This window comes from Pollicipes pollicipes, unplaced genomic scaffold (assembly GCF_011947565.3).
Source record: "Pollicipes pollicipes isolate AB1234 unplaced genomic scaffold, Ppol_2.1 Scaffold_6686;HRSCAF=7923_pilon_pilon_pilon, whole genome shotgun sequence".
NCBI lineage: Eukaryota > Metazoa > Arthropoda > Thecostraca > Pollicipedomorpha > Pollicipedidae > Pollicipes > Pollicipes pollicipes.
Genome location: NW_023596921.1, coordinates 27,613,952 through 27,635,267, shown reverse-complemented (window position 1 = coordinate 27,635,267; position 21,316 = coordinate 27,613,952). Strand labels below are relative to the sequence as shown.

At 59.3% G+C, this 21,316-nt stretch overlaps 1 protein-coding gene across 1 annotated transcript in view; it reads right to left on the bottom strand.

Moving 5' to 3' along the window:
• Positions 1–7,964: 7,964 nt before the first annotated feature.
• inaE (inactivation no afterpotential E) overlaps positions 7,965–21,316 on the bottom strand; it is a gene marked incomplete at its 3' end in the record, with an annotated part of 37,595 nt that continues 24,243 nt past the window's right edge. Inside the window, exons 3-16 of the mRNA XM_037231722.1 lie at positions 20,303–20,404; positions 19,005–19,182; positions 18,519–18,603; positions 17,639–17,773; positions 14,918–15,036; positions 13,448–13,531; positions 12,692–12,908; positions 12,335–12,412; positions 11,753–11,973; positions 11,368–11,509; positions 10,670–10,696; positions 10,482–10,618; positions 10,009–10,141; positions 7,965–8,060 (exon numbers count right to left, since the gene is read on the bottom strand). Of these exons, the coding sequence (XP_037087617.1) occupies positions 7,965–8,060; positions 10,009–10,141; positions 10,482–10,618; positions 10,670–10,696; positions 11,368–11,509; positions 11,753–11,973; positions 12,335–12,412; positions 12,692–12,908; positions 13,448–13,531; positions 14,918–15,036; positions 17,639–17,773; positions 18,519–18,603; positions 19,005–19,182; positions 20,303–20,404 (1,754 nt within the window). The remainder of the gene's footprint in view (positions 8,061–10,008; positions 10,142–10,481; positions 10,619–10,669; positions 10,697–11,367; positions 11,510–11,752; positions 11,974–12,334; positions 12,413–12,691; positions 12,909–13,447; positions 13,532–14,917; positions 15,037–17,638; positions 17,774–18,518; positions 18,604–19,004; positions 19,183–20,302; positions 20,405–21,316) is intronic.

Genomic DNA, 21,316 nt, shown 5'->3' with positions numbered 1-21,316 from the left:
ATATATATATATATATATATATGTGTGTGTGTATTTATACATATTACTCCAAAACGGAAGGATGCCTGGCAACGGCCATATAGGACGTTGTTGTTTTACGGTATATATATATATATATATATATATATATATATATATATATATACCTAATTCACTAGCTACCTCTTGCATAGCCAGGTTTCATCACTCGGTGCTCTTATACAAAACAGCCAAGTTGTAAGCTGTGCACACACTGCCACACAACTGTCACAGTGATGTGACCATTCAAAAGCCAGTTGACTCTCAATAACTCGACCGGCAGGCCGCACCAGCGTCTGCCCTACACTCAATGACCGCAGTGATATTTCAACAATATAAAGCTGTTGTGCCGACAATTTGTGACCAGATCGCAACGTTGGTCTTCAGCTGGCGGACAGCCGCCCTAAATTCAAACACACTGCAAATAACTGTGCGTTACTGGGCAGGGCGTGTATTCACTGACTGAGTTGGGTAGGATGGGCAGTGAAAAGTGGCCAGCCTGTCCCCAAAATATGCCAACAAACAGGTTGCTCCCCATATTTGGCCCGCTATCTTCCCAGGGTTGGCGGGGGGGGGAAGGGGATGGAGCCCAAGTTGGGGATGGGGGACTGAAGCCACCCTAACTGAATAGGAAACTACACCCCTGTTACCGGGTACAATTTTCCACTCTGCTGCGGCTCCGAACACAAAGCTGATGAAGCATGTGCTGATAAGCTGCCCTGCTGCAAGATGTCGCTCTCCAATATTGCCCGTCGTGCTGCTGGATCCTTGAGAATATAAATGAATGCGTGACTATGACTATGACTTTATGACTATCATGAAGGAACACGACTATGACTTTTAGGTAGAATGTTGGAAAAGGTAAAAACATCTAGAGCACGTGAGCAGATGGTGGTAGGAAACGGGGACACGACCTGTCGGGCGACGGATTCCCATCTTCCGGAGATGGACACCTGTTTTGGAAAATGAAACATATTGCTAGAGAGTCAAAACTGCGCGTATGCCTAGCTTGGAAAAAACAGCAATAAGCTAAAAAAGTTTGTGGCGACATATTCTATCTCGAAGCCTAAATGCCCGGGGGGCAATAAGCGTCATTTGCGCAAATGTGGGTTTCAGGGGGCACGCAAATACGTGATTTACGAATTTAAGTGTAGGCTGTATGGAAAGCATGGAAGGTACATAATCTATGTCAGGGAGTTCATGCACCCTAAGCGTCTGAGAAACACATGTGAGACGCTAAAAACAAAGCAGAGAATGTCCCTATTTAGAGCTCAAAGTCCTCTTCAGAGCGCGGGACCATTCAGATAGGAAGATTAGTGAGCTTATTCTCATAAAAAGCCGGCGACCAGACCTTAACGTACAAGGCTCATCATAACCGATTAAGCGAATGTTATTAGTGCCTTGATGTGTGATGTGAGTTAGCTTAAAATCGCTAACATGCACGGCTGACTGCTAACGCGTGATACACAATGCCTGTGTAATTGAAATTGGTTGCATGCATAAGTGATGCGTGACGCCTGTTTATATGAAATCGCTGGCATGTATGACTGGTACGTGATGAGTCATACCTGCTTACTTGAATTTGTTGGCGTGAACATGCATTTTTCACATATTTTGATTCTTAGTCACATATACGCTGCATGATAGTAATGACTAGTTATTGCCCCTTCTTCAGTCCCTGAATATTGGTCTGCAGCTCGCCATTTCCCCCCCCCCCAAAAAAAAACAACTGAAAAACGAGTAGGGTCGGCAGGCAATATTGAATTTAATACTGATGTTCTTTTTAAACACATGTAGCCGAAATATAAATGCATCTGTCTCTCCATTATTCCTGTTATTCTACGAGAAATAAGGCTATTAGTACCGTCATATCTATATGTATAATATTCCTCCCAAATGCCCTTAACAACTTAGAGCTGTAAATAGCTCTACCAGACACAACGACAGGTTTTTTCAGTACAGACAGAATGTGCAGTTGCAGGCGATCTCGGCGACGCTGGCAGTGCATGTGATCATCGCCCATCGGGCTTCCTGGCAGTGCTATCGGGTCTGCTGTTGGTTTTACCACTGCTAGAGTGCCGTGTTCGCCTGTGCGAGGCACCCTATCGGTGCCTGATAGCGGCCCCACCACTTCCAACTCACCGAGCTGCAGACTTTTCGAGTGAAGCGTCGATTGCACTCAACTGCAAACGGCGCAGAACGGAGGCTGAGCTTGCTCCCCGTCAGTGCCCCCCACCCCCCTGGCTTTTCTAGCTCAGCGTGCTTCATTCATTCATTTGGAGCGAGATCGCTGGTGAAACGAGTTTTTTAAACAGCGATACGGCTTTCAATGTGGACGGCTAGACACGGTCTTCAGACACGGCTAGACACGGTCTCACGCCTTCCATAAGCCGAGATCTTTGCAACCATTGCTATCAGTTCAGACTTGGTAACAGGAAACACAACTGTTTAAGGTTGCGTCGCTGCCTTACGTTACAAGGCTGTTACACATTTTGACAAGCCGAAGGTGCTCAAAATTTTGGCTTGAGCTAAGGATTTCTCGCCGCTTGGACAATGACATGACGCGTCTTTCCATCAACTTGACGTAATCGAAGTATTGTCGATCCTAACTGTCTCTATTGCCCTTCACGTGTAGAAGCTCAACAAGTCGTTCGTTGATTTTGAGGCGTCGGGGGAGAGATATTACGATTTGTGCTGGACTCATATGTCCGTCACTTGTTAGCAATAGCCTGACGACGTTTCCAACCTTCGCGCAACTCGTCGTCGCCATTGGGGCTCTACGACGCACTCAGTTGCTGAGGCTATACGGCGTCGCCTGCCTCTCACGTTCACAGGAATGGCGGGCACCGCCGGGGATTAAGCCCCCTACCTCTAGCTTCCCAGCCTCGCGGTGGTTAACGCACATGCGTTGACCATTACACTATCGGCACCCACTGCATGCAAATAAAACCACACAAATTCATACATAAACATTGGCATGCACTGCCCTTTTAAGCAGCACTCCAGTATTTTTATCCGCGCCGTGGTTGTGCTTAGGTTTTAGTTAAAGGGAATATTTCACATTTGAAGATATTGAAGCAAGCATCAGATATGATAAACCAGACTCTCTTATAACGATTGGTATACTTTTAAGCGGAAAAGACTGCTCTAGACAGCACAATTCTCTGCTTAGTAAATATACTCATCAATACGTCATGGTTTGATTATGTCGTCTTACCTTGCACAGCATTGATTGAAAGCTAATTGGCAGCCTTTATAGCTGGAAGTTATTCTCATGAACACCGGATATGAACGTTTCGACAGTTGTATTTTTCTCGGCTTTGATCGCCGCACGGCATATGCAGTGGTAAGATTCGAATAACGTTATGGTACCGTCATGAATGGCAAGGTGGATTCGAAGTGCTGTTGCCGAAATACTGTCCCACATTTTTTTTTCTCGCGCGCATGTAGCTCAGAAACTAAGGGGAAGGTCTGAAGGAGGACAGGATTGTGAACAGCACCGAAAGGTCTTCAAAATGGCTGTTTCAGTTCAAACCCCCATATAAATGTGGAACACTCCCTTTAACACGTGATAGTTGGCAGCACCGTTTTACAAAACAAAATTCCGCCCAAGCCACCCAGAGTATAACTTGATGGTATACGACAATTCTTCACCTTTACTGATGTCTGACCTTTCGTCTGATGCCGTCGTCTTCACGTCTTCACCTTTACGTCTGATGAGATGGAGGCATCAAGCAAGAATCCTATTTGACTGAACTCGGATTCTGTCGGCCTATCCAGAGCCTCAGCCTCGTAGTCATGCATTCAAATCGAAGCGAAACGAGCAGAGGAACTCCACTGAGGTTCGCAGGGAGCCTCAGGTTCGCAGGGAGCCTCCTTTGCGCTTCACCATCAGGTCACATCATGCAGCCGCGAGCTCCCTCACACGTCCACGGGCTCATGCACAGCACTGACATCCGCTTCTGAAGGCAGCCGAGGCGCTCTCTGGTAAAGACACGGCCTCCGAGCGGCAAAACTGCAGCCGAAAGAGCCGGTATTATCTAGAGGGCCTTCTGATATAGAGAGCTCAGCACCAAAAAGACCCTGAGCGGACCATGGGATCTCGGATAGCCCCGGGGGCACTCGGTGACCGGAGGGTTTTTCAGTAGCCAGAGCGTCAGTAGCCAGACAGGCCACTGAGCAGCTGAGAGACCCCTGAGTGGCCAAAGCATCACTGAGTAGACAGGACGGCCTTAAGCGATTACGGAAGTCCTGCAATAAAAGTGTAATAATGGCTACAGGGGCATCGAGGACCCCCTGGGCGTACAGAGAGCCCTTAGGTTCACAGAGTCCCACGAGCAGTCAGGAGGTTTCTTGGCTGGTAGAATGGCCTCTGATCGGCCAGTGCACTCCAAGTGTCCAAAGAGGTATGCTCTGACGACTAAATGGGTCGCTGAGCGGCCAGTGGGCCATCACATGGGTGTAAGAACACAGGGCTCGGAAGTGCCAAGGGGACCAAGGGAGCCAAGGAGGATAACCAGGCAAGGACTATGCTCAATTGACAGCGTCTTCGGCTTTTGCCAGCTGATTCTGTTTAAATACGTCCCTCTGGCTTCTGGCGGCTGAGATATCCGTATGCTCCGTGCGCCTGCGCCATCGGATATGCGGCGACTCTCTTCATCAGCATGTTCTCATCGGACTACTTCTACAGTATCGCCTTCTCGAGCAGAGCGGAACCCTGCGGGATGTGAGTGGTTCTGATACATCGCTCCGGGCGTCGCCTGCAGTCGTTCAGCACGACTTGTGAGCACGAAGCGCATATGGTCGGATCCGCTTTTCAGAACAGCAAAAGTCCAGCTGATGGTTTCGATATGCATAGGTCGATGAAGAGTGCGTGCGATCCCATACTGCAAGGCCGTGCCACTGGCCGTGCCACTCGGCGCAGTCACGGGACAAAGGTAGTGGCACACCTGACATGTTACGGGCCTTTCGGCAGTGGCGCAGGAGCAGCTGTTGAAACCAAGGATGAGTGTTTCCAACACTTGCGTGAGATCAGGGAGACGGCAGCCATAGGGCAGGACGGCTTCGCGGAGATCGCTCCCGTCCGTGCAGAGATTACCAGCCGTTTGAAGATCCGTGGCGTTCGATTGAGACACGTCAGCATCTCCGGCAGCCATCAGCTTTGTTAGACGGTGCATGCTTTCGAGGTGGGTTCCGCTTTACTCTCATGCTACGTACCTGCTTCGCTCTGTGCTCTGTGCTCTTTCTGTGCTCTCTCCATGCTCTGTGCTTCTCGGACATTGACAGCGGTATCCTGTATTGTTATATGTGAGCACCGCTACGGATAAGTGCAACCAGCACGTGCAATTACCCCGATGGCCAGGAATCGTATAACCGTTGTCCTTAGCACTGAAATCCCCACGATTCGCAGCATGCATCAAGGTAATGTGTAGGGTACACGTGTGCGACCGGTGCGTTCCTCTTCGCAACTTTCTGCCATCAGGATGTGTTGTTAAGTATTTGCTCCTATTGCACGTCGAAAGTGACCTTTCTGCTGGCGTCAGCATGATGACGGCACGCTGAGAGTGAGCTGGCGTCGGCATGATGATGGCACGCTGAGAGGCTTTCAGTGACGTCATAATCCTCTCCCAGATACTCTCACATGGTCGCCGTTGTATCGCGTCTGGTGGCAGCTAGCTGGCGCAGCGCGCATCACCCGTTTGTCCGAGGGGAAGTATCGCCATGGCAATGTATAGGTTTAAAGAAGTGTTTTTGCCGGTGTCGAGGTAATCCGGATTGTTAACGGCGCGACTCAGGTTATGGCATGACATTCTCCGGTTATCTCCTGAAGTTTGGCAACGCCGCTCACGTCAGACTTCCGTCCAATCGTGACAACGCGAGCTTTGAATCTTTCTCGATTAGGTTTGGTGACGTTGCCTGGCAAGATCCGTGGCAGGTTATGTCTAGCTTTTTGTTTTGCTTCTCCAGTCTTTTTCCTGACAAGTTGATGGCGGATTTTGACTTGTCCTCGTGCTCTGAACGTGATGTCCATAACGCACAGTTAAACGCGCACACTTGTGTAAATAATTTACTTGGGACAGATTGGCATGATGAGACACATGAAAGCTACTTCCACACAACCACAGCGGTCTTCGCCCCATGGAAGCGACACGCGCACGTCCGAAAGTCCGTCCTCACTTGCACCGCGCCGGGCAGCATGACAGCTCCCGCAGATCGACCACCGGGGAAGATATGCTGAATAGGAAGGACGGCGGCGGGACGGGACCCAGACCCAGCCCCGGCTTTCGGCAGCGAGTCGGCCGGTCCCGGCGCGCGGCTGCACCAGGCGACTCGGCGGGCAGCCGGCGGTAGGCTCGACGTTTCTGGGCAGCGACGGCGGCGGGTACCTGTGCTGGGTGTCAGACGGCGAGGGATGGGGCGTCGCCCGCCGACCTCTCACCGCGAGGGCGTCCCTGGAACGGCACCATCTCTCGCCCACTGGTCGTAGATGACCCTCCGAGGAGGCCGGGCATTCAGAGGCCACCGCTCAGCCACGCCGCCCCAGCGGCGGACGAGGCGGCGTCGACTGACGCGGCGTCCCGCACAGTGAGCGGCCACCGCGCTGCCCGCCAGCGCGGGGCCGGGCCGGGCCGGAGCCGCAGATTTGGCACAGAGTTCAGGCAGATAGGTGCCGCGCGTCGGCAGCGACACTGTCCGGCCGCTGTACGCAGAAGTAGTGACCGCTTCAGACACAGTCCAGCTTGCTGGCTCCGGTGGCGCGAGCACCAGCGCTGCGGCCAGGAGCATCGCCGGCCGGGAAAGTAAGTGCAGAGTGGTCGAGAAGTCGCGAGGCGACCTCCGAACTCACTGGGCGGCCGCGCGCGATAGGCGTGGTATAAACCAAGCCGCCCCGGGCGGGCGGCGGGCCGCCTCTAGCGCCCTGTTGTCAGTCTGGGAGGAGGCCACGACCAAGTCTGAGTGCCGCGTCGCCCTACACGCGCCACGCCGCGGACGCCGTGAAGCGGCGCCACCTAGCGGCCGCTCGCGGCGACCCACGGGACGAATACGAGGTGGACGAGGCGCAAGCCAAACACAGCACGAACAGTCATAAAATTAAGTCTAAAGGACTATGTACGACAAAACCACAGAGCCCGCCGGCGAGCATCGTCGCCGTCGCGGCCCGCTCTCCACTCACACGCTCGGTCACGCCACACTCATCACTCTTTGGTCGAAGTTGAAGCGCATTTGTCTCGCGGATTGCACAGCGTCCCAGATCAGAGCGCCGCCTCGGGCGCCACGACGGCACGAGGCCGGCCCGCGTGCGGCGCCACTGTCTCGCCGGGCAGAAACACCTCACAATCGGATTCCGGCTCGCCGGGGAACAGGAAGTGCTGCGCGCCGCCCGGCTCGGCACGCGGCGTGACGTACCACGAGTCGCTGGCCGACGAGCTGCCGTTGACGAAGCCCGAGTCACCGGACGGCGGCGGTCGTTTGCAGGGCGGCGGCGGCGGCGGCGGCGGCGGCGGCGGCGGCGGCGGCAGCCCGGCCGACGGCAGCGGCCGCAGCGTGTCCTCGAGCGTCAGCGGCGCGCCGGCCGGCCCCGAGAGCGAGCTGGCCGCCGACGAGGCCGGGGAGCCGGGCCCGTCGGCGCCCGGCGACTGGCTGATCGTGGAGAGCGGCCGGCGCGGCGGCAGCGCGGCGGCGCGCAGCACCTCACGCAGTAGGCTGCCGCTGCCCGAGCTCGACGCCTCGCTGAGCGTGTCGGGCGACGCGAGCGGCGCCGCCGCGCCGCGGCCGGCCCAGCCGGGCGGCGAGCTGGGGGCGGCGCGCCGGCCGGTCCACACCAGCTGTAGCGTGCTCACCGAGCCGGCGTCGTCAGCCGGCGCGGCTGCCGGCGGCGGCGACTCACTGCCGAAGCTGGTCTCCAGCTGGAGCCGGTATGCCGGCGGTGGCGGCGCGGCCGGCAGAGGGCAGGGCACCAGCGGGCGGAGCTCCTCGGCCAGCGCGGCTCCTCGGCCCGGCAACGTCCGCACCGGTTTGGCGGGGCCGACGCAGCTCAGCACCTGGAGGCGGCGCCACATCACCACGGGGCCGGTGGCCGCAAGAGCCGACACCCGCTCACCGCACATATCCGCCCGCCAGTGTGGCAACGTGCGTAAAGACCACAGATCACACGAAATGGCGGCAAGATGTCCCCACAACTGAGAAAAATAGAGGAGAAACATCGCTATTCTTTGATATTCTGAGTGACCGTGTTATGGCGTGCAGCAACGTATGGTACATAGTATTCCCAGCCCGAAAACACGCGTCCTGACTCACGGTGTAGATCACGCTACACACAAACATGCTCTCTATCTACGTCACACCCGAATCATGCACCAGGCATCAGTTCTTGTCCAGTAGCGCGCCGACAGTCGCCGAACCAGCCGTTGGCCGACGCTACAGTCCGAGCCGCCGATGGCACACCTGGCCGACTCACTACCAGCTGCGGCCCGGGTCACCCTCGGGCGGCTCCGGGCCCGGGCCGAACCGTCATCGTCCTCGCTCGGCCGCTGGTGGCGCCGCCCCGCGGCAGCCGGCTGAACCTCGCCGCGGACGCCGGTCACCCGGACCTCCGCGGTCTAGGCAGCGACCGCACGGTCCTGACCGCGCGTCGGCGAGCGTTCGGTTTCACCACAGACGGAGCCGTGGCCGCGGAGACCGTGCGCACCGTCTGGGCTCGTGTCGCCACACTCAAAGCCGAGGTTTTCTCCGCCGTTGACACTGGTCGACCTGACCCCGTTGCTGTGGTCGCTGGTGACGCGAGCATCATCACTGAGACCGGTGAGATTAACTGCAGCATTAGCACCGGCGGTGTTAACTTCACCGCTGTCACCCGCAGTTTCAGTCTCGCCATCTGACTTATCGGGACTTATAAGGCCATGACAGCCGTCAGGAATGAATTCAACTTGGCACCCGTCTCCAGTGTTTGCACACTCGAGGGGAGGCTGCGCGCCAGCTCGGGCGGATCACCGGCATCACTGGGACTGCCGCCGGCATCACTGGGACGGCCGCCACCACCGTCGCTGGCGCCTCGCCCTCTGGCAGGGGCACCGATCCGTCCTCTATCGCTGCCAGCCTCAGCGGGCCCGCGCGCGGCCTCGCCGGGGGCGGCGCGAGCGTTGCCGCCGGTGCAGAGGTGGCCGCTGTTCCGGGACGAGCCTCCCTCCGCGCCGCCAGAGGCCGCGATGGCGGCGTGTCCGGTGGCCGGAGGAGACCCAGGCTCGCCGGCAGCCGCCCGACAGCCGCCGTCGCCAGGCCCACCGGCGTCGCAGGCGTGGCTGGTGTCGTGGGCGCAGTCACCGCTGGCCCGCGCGTCGGCCGACACCGGCGCCGGCGCCGGGACGGCCGAGAAGGCGGCCGCCGCCATGGCCTCGGCCAACGTCTGGCCGCGGGAGGAGCGGGCCCGTGAGTGCCTCGGCCGCCGTGCGCCCGGCGGCCGGCCGATCGCTCGGTGGCTCCACACGACGGCACGCCGCAGATGCCACACATGCTCACCACTGCACCAGGCGGATTAGCAACAGCGAGCAGCTAGGCAAGGCCAAGTAGTATGTTCGAGTGAAGCACAGCAAAAGGGCAAAGGGGAAAAGCAAGAGCTGATCGAATGCGGGCAAATATCTCAGATCAATCAGGACGATAGCTGGACCTAACACGGATATTGAGCCAACACTCTAGCCAAAAGAGACTGACTACCCCATCAGCAAAACGACTCCTAGGCAACGCCCCAGAAAGTCGTGAGGTCCGTCAGCATCCCCGGTAAAAATGCACTTAAAGTGTGCTAGAAGCCGGCACAAATATAGACACCAGAAAGTGAAGCGATGACGCATATCATCCAAGCTAGCGCATCAGTACGTGATCACAGTATCACCGGCACGGGCGCGCTGCAAGCACGGCACACTGACAACAGGCAGGCAGGCAGGCAGGTAGGCAGGCAAAGCGGCGCGGCCAGCGACGGCCGCCCTGAGCTCTCACCTTCTCCAGCGCCTGCAGCACCTTATCCGGCATGTGGTCCTGGATCATGACCGGCGAGATGAGCACCTCGTCGAACGAGTCATTCTCCACCCAGATGGCCTGGTACACGGGTTCCGAGCGATTCACCCGCTTCCTGTGGGCGCGCGGCACCGGCGGCGCGTGAGCAAGAGCGTGCGGAGGCGGCGCTCGCCCCCGGCGGCCGTGAAAACCGACCAGCCGTGTGACACAACAAGCTACCACTGTTTGGGTGTCCCCTACAGCAAACACAATCTCCAACTTGCCAGCAGAAACGCTCACACGCAACTCAGAGATACGTACGTGTGCACGCGGTCACAGGCCGGACGAAGCTCACACACGCCTATTTTCGGGCAGCACAGCGCCACTGTGGCAGCACCTTCCCTCGCAATCGACCGGCGCCGCCGCCTGCTTGAGGCCCGAGAGCAGGCTCGCGGCGCCACTACTAGGGGACGTACCCGCGCGCCGCCGGATGGTGCCGCACCACATGCATCACCCGGCCCGGCGGGTACAGCGGCTGGTGGACGGTGAGCGCGATGGTTGAGTCGCTGGGGTGCGCCGACAGCTGACGGCCGGCGGTGCGCCGCTGCAGCAGGTCACCGCAGGCGCGGCTCGACGCCTCCTCGCCGCGGCGGCAGGCGCAGCACGAGAGGCCGCCGCCGATGGCTCGCCACTGGCCGACAGCAGGGTCAAGTCAGCGGGTCGCCGGGTCACCGGGTCACGGGGTTAGACAACGACAGGGGCCGGTCAGAATGATAGGCAATGGGTTGGGCAGGGTCGGGAAGGGAGTGGAGGGAGGCAGAAAACTAGATCCGGTCAGAACGGTGAGAACGGCGCCAAGACAGGTAACATTGTGGCTGCAAGGAAGACACTGCCATATTACCTTACCAACCCGCCTGTTATCGCACGACACGGCTAGTAGAATACCCATGACGGGGAGAGGGTCTGAGTCGTACAGGTCTGGCAAGTCAGGCCGACAAGGCGGTGGGAAACGACCCTGAGTGGAGAAGCGGAGTATGTAGCCGGTTTTCAATGTTCACACTTAACTTCACGTATCTTTTTGGGAAGAACTTGAACTAGCGTAAAATGTCATGAATAGCTTTGCACAGAACTTCAGCTACTGTCAAGACAGGTGTGAAATTTTAGACAGGACTGGGGGCAGGCGTCTTGCTGCATCTAGTTCAGGGCCGTGGGACCTCCGACCCACCGGAGCGCCAAGGACAACAGCCATTACCGCGCTCACCACACGAAGTCCCACTTTGTTTCACGCCAGGCGTTGTCAACGTCCTCGGAGCGTGTTCTGGCCTGCGCTCACCTCCCCCACCCAGGCCGACCCGGTCCTACCTTGGACTGCTTGCTATGCTTGATGACGTCCATCAGGTCTGAGCGCAGCTGCTCCAGCTGGTGCAGGCCTATGCGCGGCACGACGTCCTTGCCCACCACCACGGACGTGATGAATTCCTTAGTGTGCTCCACCGCCGGCATACTGCCGCGCCAGCCCGCATCAGCTCACAAGCGCCTCCGCCTTTTAGGCATGTACACGCCAGCCAGCGCCAGCCGCCCACACGATGCAATTAGTGCTTAGTGCTGCCTCGCTGCACATTCTGTTAACTGGTTTAATGCTAAAAAAATCAGCGCCCAAAACGAAACGGCGGCGTCTGCAATGGGCTAGCCCCATGCGAGTCACGCGCACGCGCCAACAGACCGTCAGCTGAGAGCGGCGTCTGACCTGAGCAGGCCGCCTGGCGGCGAGTAGGCGAAGCAGCGCAGCTCGGGGTGGGTATCACGCAGCAGGATGGCCAAGATGGCGGCCGTGCCGGCGCCCAGCGAGTGGCCGACCAGCACCAGCCGGTAGGCGGACGGGCCGCGCCGCGTCGCCGCGAACGCCCGCTCCAGCAGCCGCTCAGCGGCCAGCTTGTCCCGGATGTACTCGGCCGTCTGCACCATGCCCTGCCGTCGGAGGGGGATGCGCTGCACTGAGGTGTCGCCGGCTCGGCTGCTGCGGGAGCGGCTGAGTACCTGGGCTGTGTGCTTTAGACCGCATCGGGACCAACTAACTCACGTTCGTTCGCCGAAGACATTATTGCCGATGACACCTACTGGCAGGCATTGGGTCGCGCCCGACGATCTTTGCCAGTTATCATTGTAAACACAGCTGATCACGCTATAACAAAATGACAACCACACCGGACAACGCTGCCCTTCTTACGGCTTCAACCGCCGACTTTTTGCCAAGGACAGGGCATCTCCGCCCGTCTGCCGCAAAACACGGCAGCCATTTCCCGCAGAGCCGCGGCGACACTGTACGCACCCGGTGGCCGAGCCAGTCGTCCCTGACCGGGTTGGTGGGAATCGGCTCCCCCTCACACTCGAGGTCCGTCACCACGTCCTGCCGCACACCGGAGGACGTCACAGGCCGCCGGCGCGGCGCGCGGCGCGCGAGCGGCCCAGCCAACCAGGCACAAGCAGCACGTTTGGTAAGCAGCCTCACACCGCCGGCAACAACACAGCTCGCGTACATCCCGCCACCCACCTAACACCAGCGAACGCCATTAGCCTGCTGCCTCAACGGTCATTAGTTGTGTTCTAGACCCCCCTGGCGCGCGGCGCTTACGAGGACCTGACTTTGGCGTGATGGACAGCAGACAGATTCGCGTAAGATGCTCACCTTGGTTGACATAGTGCCCCTGATGCAGACAATCACCACTTGTCTGTCATGGTCCACCGCCACCATGAACGGCGTCTCTCCAATATCAACGTGGTACGTGACGTACACCAATTCTACGTCCTCCAGTGGCGCCATCTTTTGCGTGGCGGCCGAATTACACATGCAGCAGTTGTCCTCCACAATCTCGGCGCCAGTGTGCAGCCGTTTGCAGCCGCACCTGTGGTCAGTTGGCCAGCGTTAAACACCACAATTGTGTTCTCTGCAGTGGCAGCGTCATCAATGCAACATGAATCCACATGTGGACGGGAAGAACTCGTGCGGGACCCACTTATTCTACCTCTACATTCTAGAGATTTCAGTCAGATGCAGTCTCGGGATTTTGAGAGTTTCACTTCTAGGTTGGGAAAGAGCAAGTTACCCCACTGTCCGTCCCCCCCCCCCCCCCCTACTACCGCGACGGCGCCTGCGCTCTTCATCTCAGAAAAAAGTTAATGAATCACGGCATGCACGGCTAGCACAAGTGTTCAGGGCAGCGCACGACGATGTCTGCGCCTCGCGCGCGGACGCAACACCAACCGCATCACTTCCCCAGGCAGCGGAACCCCTCCTGTAAATCAGGGACAGCACGCCTCGCTCTCCACTCCCCACCCCGCGCCTGCCCGGCTCCGGTTCTGTTGCTGCGGCCGGTGGTCGCCGGCGCCGTCGCCGGGCCGGCGGCGAGGGACGGGCTGCCGCCCGCCGCCAGCGTCTGCTTACTTGAGATAGGGGCAGAGCCGGCAGCAGCCACTGCTCGAATGCTGCATCATGAACACCGGCCAGCCGTAGATCGACATGGCGAACCTGGCGGACGGAGGTGGGCACGCTCAGCTTGGCGACCTTTCCAGCCAATCTGCCGCCGCACCGATCCGCACCGGTGACGTCACAGTGTGACGTCATTCGCTGGCGTCGTGACGTCACCGGCCAGGCAGGGCGGCGCTTCGGGCGCCGGAGCTGGGCTCGTCAGAATGTGGATCCGGTCCATCCAAGCCACCAACGCCCCAACTCCCAAGAAAATGGTGACGTAAATGGCTCATGTCGATGACGCCATAATATCCGCTGTTAAGATGCAAGTTTAGCGGCCCGATACTTAGCACACACTTAGCTGCACGTCATACCCAAAATACCCACACTGGAAAGCCACAAAACTCTCCCTTACGTCAACAGCGCGTTCTGTTCTAAAGACGCGAGCAACACATCGTCGGTGCCGCCGGTCCTTCCCACCGGTCGTCGGGATGTGACTACCTTTCCTACCAGTCGTCGGGATGTGACCACCTTTCCTACCGGTCGTCGGGATGTGACCACCTTTCCCACCGGTCTTCGGGGTGTGACCACCTTTCCCACCGGTCGTCGGGGTGTGACCAGCAAGAGACGAAACCGGCGCCAAAAGGCGAGCCGGGCCCCTCGCGGCCCCGAGCTCCTGTCACCGTCCGTCGCGCCGCCACAAACACTACGCACGCCCGACCCCAGCAGGTCCGTGACCAATCGGCAGAGATCTGCGCCCGTGCTGTCCCCCCCCCCCCCTCCCGCAGTGACGGGTCAGCACGCGCAACGATGGGGTCCGAGCTTTCGTCCATATACCGCCGCCGGAGCGCGGCCCTTGTCCCTGATCGGCAGCCCGTCAAACGTCAGTGTTTGTTTGAGTCATAAGCTCTCACATATCGCGCAGACCGTTGAGCAGTGCGACAAGCCGTAAACAACAGCGGGAGGAACGCCGTTCTGCGGCCACTACAGCTCCGGTCCGGAGGGGATTGGGAGTGAGCCGCAACGATTACGTGGCCCCAGCGCCACTGAACTGAACAGTGAGGTACGCTGCCCACCGAGGCACGACAGAGCGCCGGCGCACCAAATCGAGGCACCACAGGGCGCCACTGTACCAAACTGCCCCAATACTCATGCGGAGAATCGGGGTCACTGGAATGGTAAGTTATGACACACCCGTGTTGCGACCTCAGCCGGTGCAACACTAGGGTTGCATTCCGTTATATGTCGCAAGTGCCTCATCACCAATGACCATCTGGTTCATCATTCCAATCATCTTCATAACCGCGGTGATCTGACGGTCCGCAGCATTTGTGAGCAATGGACTTTTTCCATTCACGGACTCACCAGTTGCCTAGCAACACACACCACCCGTCTCAACGCACCTCGCCTCAGCGTAGCTGGGCAGCGCCGGCCCGCCCCACTCACCGCATGTAGTGGATGACGTCTTTGAAGAAGGCCAGCTGGTCAGGCCTGTTGAGCGCTAGGAAGGTCGAGGTCGGGGTCACCTGCACGCCCGACAGGAACTCGTACGTGTCGTTGGAGGTCTGCCGGTCGGGGACGGGTGGGCATCAGCCACCATACCCACCCAGCTCGGCCAGACACTCCCCACCGCAGCGTCACAGCCCTGTCTGAGGTACGCTGAGTCCCCCACCCACCGCACCGCTCCCCCACCGCAGCGTCACAGCCCTGTCTGAGGTACGCTGAGTCCCCCACCCACCGCACCGCTCCCCCACCGCAGCGTCACAGCCCTGTCTGAGGTACGCTGAGTCCCCCACCCACCGCACCGCTCCCCCACCGCAGCGTCACAGCCCTGTCTGAGGTACGCTGCGTCCTCCACCCACCGCACCGCTCCCCTACCGCAGCGTCACAGCCCTGTCTGATTGCACTACTCCCGGCCAAGGAGGCACCGCCGGCACGCTCTCGTCCAGGCAAAGCTTGTGTACGCAACCACCGCACGAGTTCATGCTCGGCGCGTGGTACACCGATTATAACAGCCGCACGTCCTGGAACGGACACGCATGCCTGCAGGAGGACGAATTATCACTGTGCACGCTCGTTCCACACACGGACGTGATGCGCTTAGGGTTCAGATGGCTCAGTGTGCGTAAGTTCTCACGCGATGGTGCATTTGGGACCGTCCAGTCGCACCTACACAACGGAAATATCTACCAGCCAGCATCCAACGTGATAACGCGCACGTGTCAGATTACCGGTTGTGCTCAAAGAGAATGCGTGCCCGATACATTTCAGCACCGTTTAGCACGTTGCGGAGCCATGATTAGCTTTCCGCGCTTGCCATTGCGCATGTACAGCCAAGCTTGGGAAAAAAGCGAAGGCTGTCGCCCACAAAAAGCTGAGTGACCCACACTTCTGAGGCCGGCGTATCCCACGCATGGTGCCGATTGTCGACTGTCAACGTCACTCGGTCCCGTGCGTCGGCCGAATTCCACGACTGAACGACGCGGGGTGACGGTCGCCACCCCCGTCCAGCGCGCACACTATCTCGGGCAGAGGCGCCGGCCGGTGGCGGGTGCCCGGCAGACACCATGCCATTACGGGGGCCCGGCGCAGTCGTGACGTCACGTGACCGCCACGCGGGTCCGGCACCGGCCGGGCCCGCGAGGCGTTGACGTCACCGGTCCGGCTGCGAGCTGCCGCGCCACGTGACAGATCCGACGATGAGAGACGACGGAGCCGCCCCTGGCACCGGCGTCACCGCCGCCGCCCGAAATACGCGCTGGGCGTTGCGATTGCCTGCCGTCCCAGGCGGGGGCGAGCGCCGCCGCGCCCGCGGCGGACTGGCCGCAGCCGGCGCTCGGCTGTCGCGCCGCCGGTGCCGAGACGCGTCGCCCCGGCCAGCGGCCGCGCGAACGCGGTGGAGCCGGCTCGCTCGCCCGCCGGCACGGGCTTCCTTGTGGGCGGCGCTGTGACACAGTCCGCCGCTGGGACGCCCGGTCGCCAACAGGGGCCAAGAGTCGAGCGGATCGGGGTGTTTTATCCCATCTGACCGGACAAAAGACCCCGCCGGCGCCGAGCCCATCGGTGAGGGATCGATGAACAGCAGGCCAGACGAAGGCCGAGATCGAGGTTTGTCTCCCCACCACCGGCAAACGGATCCAATCTAAGCAAGCGTGATGTCGGAAGCTACCACATCCTGTCCAATTTGTACTAAGTAAGCGTGATGTCGGGAGCTGCCATATCCTGTCCAATTTGTACTGAGTGACCTGGCGGATGACGGTGCATTCGAGGAGGCACGTCACGAGGCTCTTACTACAAAACGATAGCGTCACGAACGCATGCCTCCTGACCAACTTCCGTCCGTCCCGATACGTCAGTTGGCTGGAGGACCTGCCTCCCCATCCACCCACCCGTGGCGCGGTGCGTGCAAGTCGCTTCAAGGACTCAGTTTGTTCCTGACTGGGCATGGCCTACAGCCGATGGCAGCGGCAATGATAAAGAAAGGACAGATGAATGCAGAGGGCAGTGCTAAGCGTGCCGAGCGTGGCGACACGTCAAGCTTTCGCCCCCAGATGCTGCCGGGGACTCGGAATTTCGCGATCGGATGACGGACTCAGGACTCAGGCCACAAGTGCGGATCAGTGCTTGGCACGGGCGCTGATCCCAGACACCAATCAGACCACAAGATTCGAACCATATATAAAAAGTCAGTGTGAAAACCACCGGCCTACACGTGATAGATAATAACTGATGTTCGTAGAAGTTCTGGCCATGTTGCCTACAATTTATACGATGCTCTTGGCATTGCATCATTTCGAAGTTCCAAACCTGTTCAAGCCCTGCGGCAGTTTACCTACAACAAACGGGTCACCGACACAAACATTGCAAGATCGACCATCATCTCGGAAGCAGCCGATAAGCACATTGAACGTCGCCCACGACGCCTGTCACGTGTGCGGACGCGGGACCGCTGGGTGACACAGCGGGAACGAACACCTGTTCCTTGTATGGCCTCCGGGCCGGACGGCGCTAGCTGGGCAGCTGAGCTGACACTACCAGCTGGCCAGTTGGGAAGGTGACCGGACAGCGTTAGCTGGCCAGCTAGACAGCTGACCGGACAGTACCAGCTGGTCAGCTGGGCACATGAGCAGCCAGAGTCAGCTGGCCAGCTGAGCGGTCGCGACTCACCGACTTGACGATGTTGTTGCGCTCCAGCTTCTGCACCTTGCGCAGCAGCACGACGCCGGCCACGATGTCGGATGGCACGACGTCCAGGTCTCGGAAGAACTCGGACAGCAGCTGGGCGATGTCGGCGAAGGAGTTCTGCCGGCCAAGCGCCGCCGGGCGTCAGGGTGCGCTCGGCCGTGCGGCGGCGGCGCCATCAGCCAGCGTGCAGCCCGCCGACGCGGCGGTGGCGGGCAGTGTTCAGTGCATGATGGATTTCATGACGCGAGGGCTTCGAACAGCTGCGTTGCTGTTTTGTGCAAGTCACGTGGGACAGGTCGAATACGTTATCACATCCCTGCTGCATGCTCCACATCAGCAAGAACCGGATGTCAGGAAGAACAGCGATGTCCAAGCAGTCCTGTTAATTTCCTACTTAATGGGGGCTTCGCAATCCCCCCCCCCCCCCCCGTCAGAGGTGCCATATTATTACCAGGGGCGTTGGAGGCCAACGAGGTCGCTTGATGATGTTGTATACGGAGCACCAGGGTTTCTCGAGAAAAAAAATATAAAAACGGGGGGGGGGGGCACAGTAAAAGCACTCTAACGCTGGTGGTAGCAACAGAGTGCATGCCACTGCCGCAGAGCTCACTTTTGGTACACTGTTCAACGGGAAACTGCAGACCCCGTACGGAGGAGTTGTCCCATAGCGCTTATTATTCGGCCAGCACTGGTGGCAGATGGTAGTCGGGCCGGGACAGGCCATCCGCCTCGAGATGTCCCCAGTCAGGATCTGCCCACGCATCACCGTCAACAACGTCACAGCGCCAACCACAGCAGCACCGCGGCCCTCCCAGCCGCGGGGCGCGGACGGCCGCCAGGCCGGAGCCAGGCCGGCGCCTACCTGGTTCCTGTCGGACCGGTCCATGCAGCAGAAGAGCATGCGACACCTGCTGTCCCAGGAGTCGCGGTAGGCACGTAACACCTTCCTGTGGACGGGCGGGGAGTGAGCGCACTGCGCATGCGCCTCCCGCAGATCGGCTGGCGCGGCTGCCTGTCCAGCAGACGGCATCCAAAACTATGCTACAAAGCATGGACACTTGGCGCATCGAGTGAGTACGCCCGTTCTTATGCACCTGACACAAAGCTAAAAACCCGCCAGTGCATAGTTTCAGGGCTTATGATGAGACATTCACTCTAACAGAGCAGTCTAAAAATTAGATCACATGGTGTGCAAGCTACTCAAGATTGCATCGGAGGTCGTGCAGAAATTACCAAGACAAGCTCATCGGACTGCCACGAGGTGGCACGCTCCATCCGCGGACAGCTGCGGCACATCACCTCATCTCACCTCACCTCTCACCTCTCAACTCTCACTTCACCACCTCACCTCTGGCGCCAGTTCCTGTGGTGGCTGCCCGACCGTTTGTACTGGAACTTCTTCTGGCCGTCCTTCATCGTGCGCTGGTAGTTTTTCATTTTGACCCAGGAGCGGCCGGCCGGGTCGAAGGTGCACCAGACCATGATGAGCGTGCTGGTGACCGAGATCCAGTTGCAGACCACCACGCCTGCGGCCGCCAGCCAGAGGCGTCACCAGCGGCCGTCGCACACAGGCAGGCCGACGGCGCGGCGGACGGCTCTTCCAGCACGCGGCCCGGAGGTCTCCGGTTCAAGACCGGCCCGGCGCCCGAGTCTCACCACCGCAAACACGCCGCGGAGGCTACGCCGCTGATGGCCTCTGACGTCACGCATCGGTTGAGGCCGCCCGTGCCATTGGCAGGTGGCTGCTGCGCTGCACACGGTCGCTTCTTAACGCCGGAAGCCGGCGGGTCCAGTCGCTGCCGGGCGGCACGGCCTGGCTCGCGGTCAGGCGGTGCGGCTAGGGGACCCCCAGTGTGGAGCCCAGCCGACATAAGGCGCAGACGAACATGTCGCGGACACAAGTTTTCCACGCTGCCCTCGAGATATGGCGCGGCGTGATTTGAACCACATGCAAGAATGCAAGGAGATGGGAAGGCCATTGCAAAGCACAATCGCACCTGACAGCTAATAGACGGATGAAAATAAAAAAACGGCTATTGGAAATCGTTCAAATAGGGAGCTTCTTGTTGTACAGAACTATTCCAAGCATAAGTTTGGACGAAGCAGACCCGTCCTTCATGCCGTTGGCTTCTGTGGGGAAGATCACTTCATCCTGTTCGTACCCGGCGCGGACCATGGCGCTGCACTGTTGAACATGGGTGTGCTATCGGATGATAGAGGAAAGACCGCGGGTCACGCTCCGAGAGGAGAGACAAGCGAAACGTCACTGCAAGACCAGGAGATGGCCCTATACGGGAGTGACAGCTTAACCCACGTAATCTTCCGGTAGTGCCAACCACTGTAACCACTGCGCATCCACGTGTGGTACGATCTTGGCGCACATGTTCTCACACTGTTTCAAACACTACGGCTCAGACGTCGGCTCTCAGTCCGCTGCGCTCGTTACGGCTGTCACTTCGCATGCTGACATTCAAGCGTGCGCTTTGCACACGAGCCTTTCAACCGTGCGCGTCCGTACGCGTCAAGTCCAGAATGCACGTTTTGTTCCTATCAAACTGAACATGTTAATAAAACGCTGGTGGTCTTCCGTGAGCGCTGAGCACGCGTGCGGGGACTGGGCGGGCTCGCTGTGCGGCCGGTTCTCACCCATCACCGCTTCCCTGGCGGTGGGCGCCTGGCACGAGTTGTAGTACTTGACCAGCCAGATCACGCCGACCACCAGCCAGGCGATCTCGATCACCATCACGCCTGAAACAGCAGGGGTAGCTTACGAGCCGGCCAGCTGCAGATGACGAACGGCCCCGGTGCCGCACCGCCTACCGCACACCGGCGCCGGGCGCACATGCGGCGGCCGCGCTCATCTGCCGAGGGCGGCCGGATGTCACCACGGCTATCTCCAAGCTGAGAGCACGCAGACGCAGCTCAGAAGTCGTCTGCTGAATCGCGGCGCCACGCAGCCACGCGCGGCCGAGCGGGAGGGGGCGGCTGGCGCCCGGCGCCCGGCCCCCGCCAGCCGGCGACGGCGGCAGCGGCGGCGTCGGCGGGCAGGCAGATAGCTCCGCACACGCCCCGCGCAGCTGATAGCACGCCGCGTGGGAACGGACGCCCGAGGTCGGCTGCCCGCCCCACCCCCCGAGGTCGGCTGCCCAGCCCCGAGGCCGAAGCGCCGGGCATCTCATAGTGCGGGCCTGGGTGAGTGGGTGGGTGCCGAGCTGCTGGCCATTCGGGCCGTGAGGGGGGGGGGGGGCGTCATCGCAAGAGGCGTTCGTGCGCACCAGCGCCGCCCGCGCCGTCACACGGATATATGAAACTGGCGTCGACGGCAGCCGGACCGAATGGAAAAACGCCTTCTCAACAAAGTAGGGGAAGAGGAAATAGCTGCCGGAGAATCTATTGACATATTAATTACTTTAACCAAAGAGGGCATCAAAGGCAGGAAATGGCCGTTCCAAGTGGAGGCTAAAAAAACGGACGCTTGGGAAAGTCCCAGGAAAAGCAAACAATTCCGGCCCGTGTGAAACCATCTTCAACAAGTACAAGCTATGTGATAACGTAAATCCTGCGATAGGATCCGGGATGTCCACCTTTGCCCTGCAGGCTGCTTCCTGCAGCGGTCAGCAGGCGAACCCGGCGCAGGAGGCCGGCACGCCCGACCGGCGT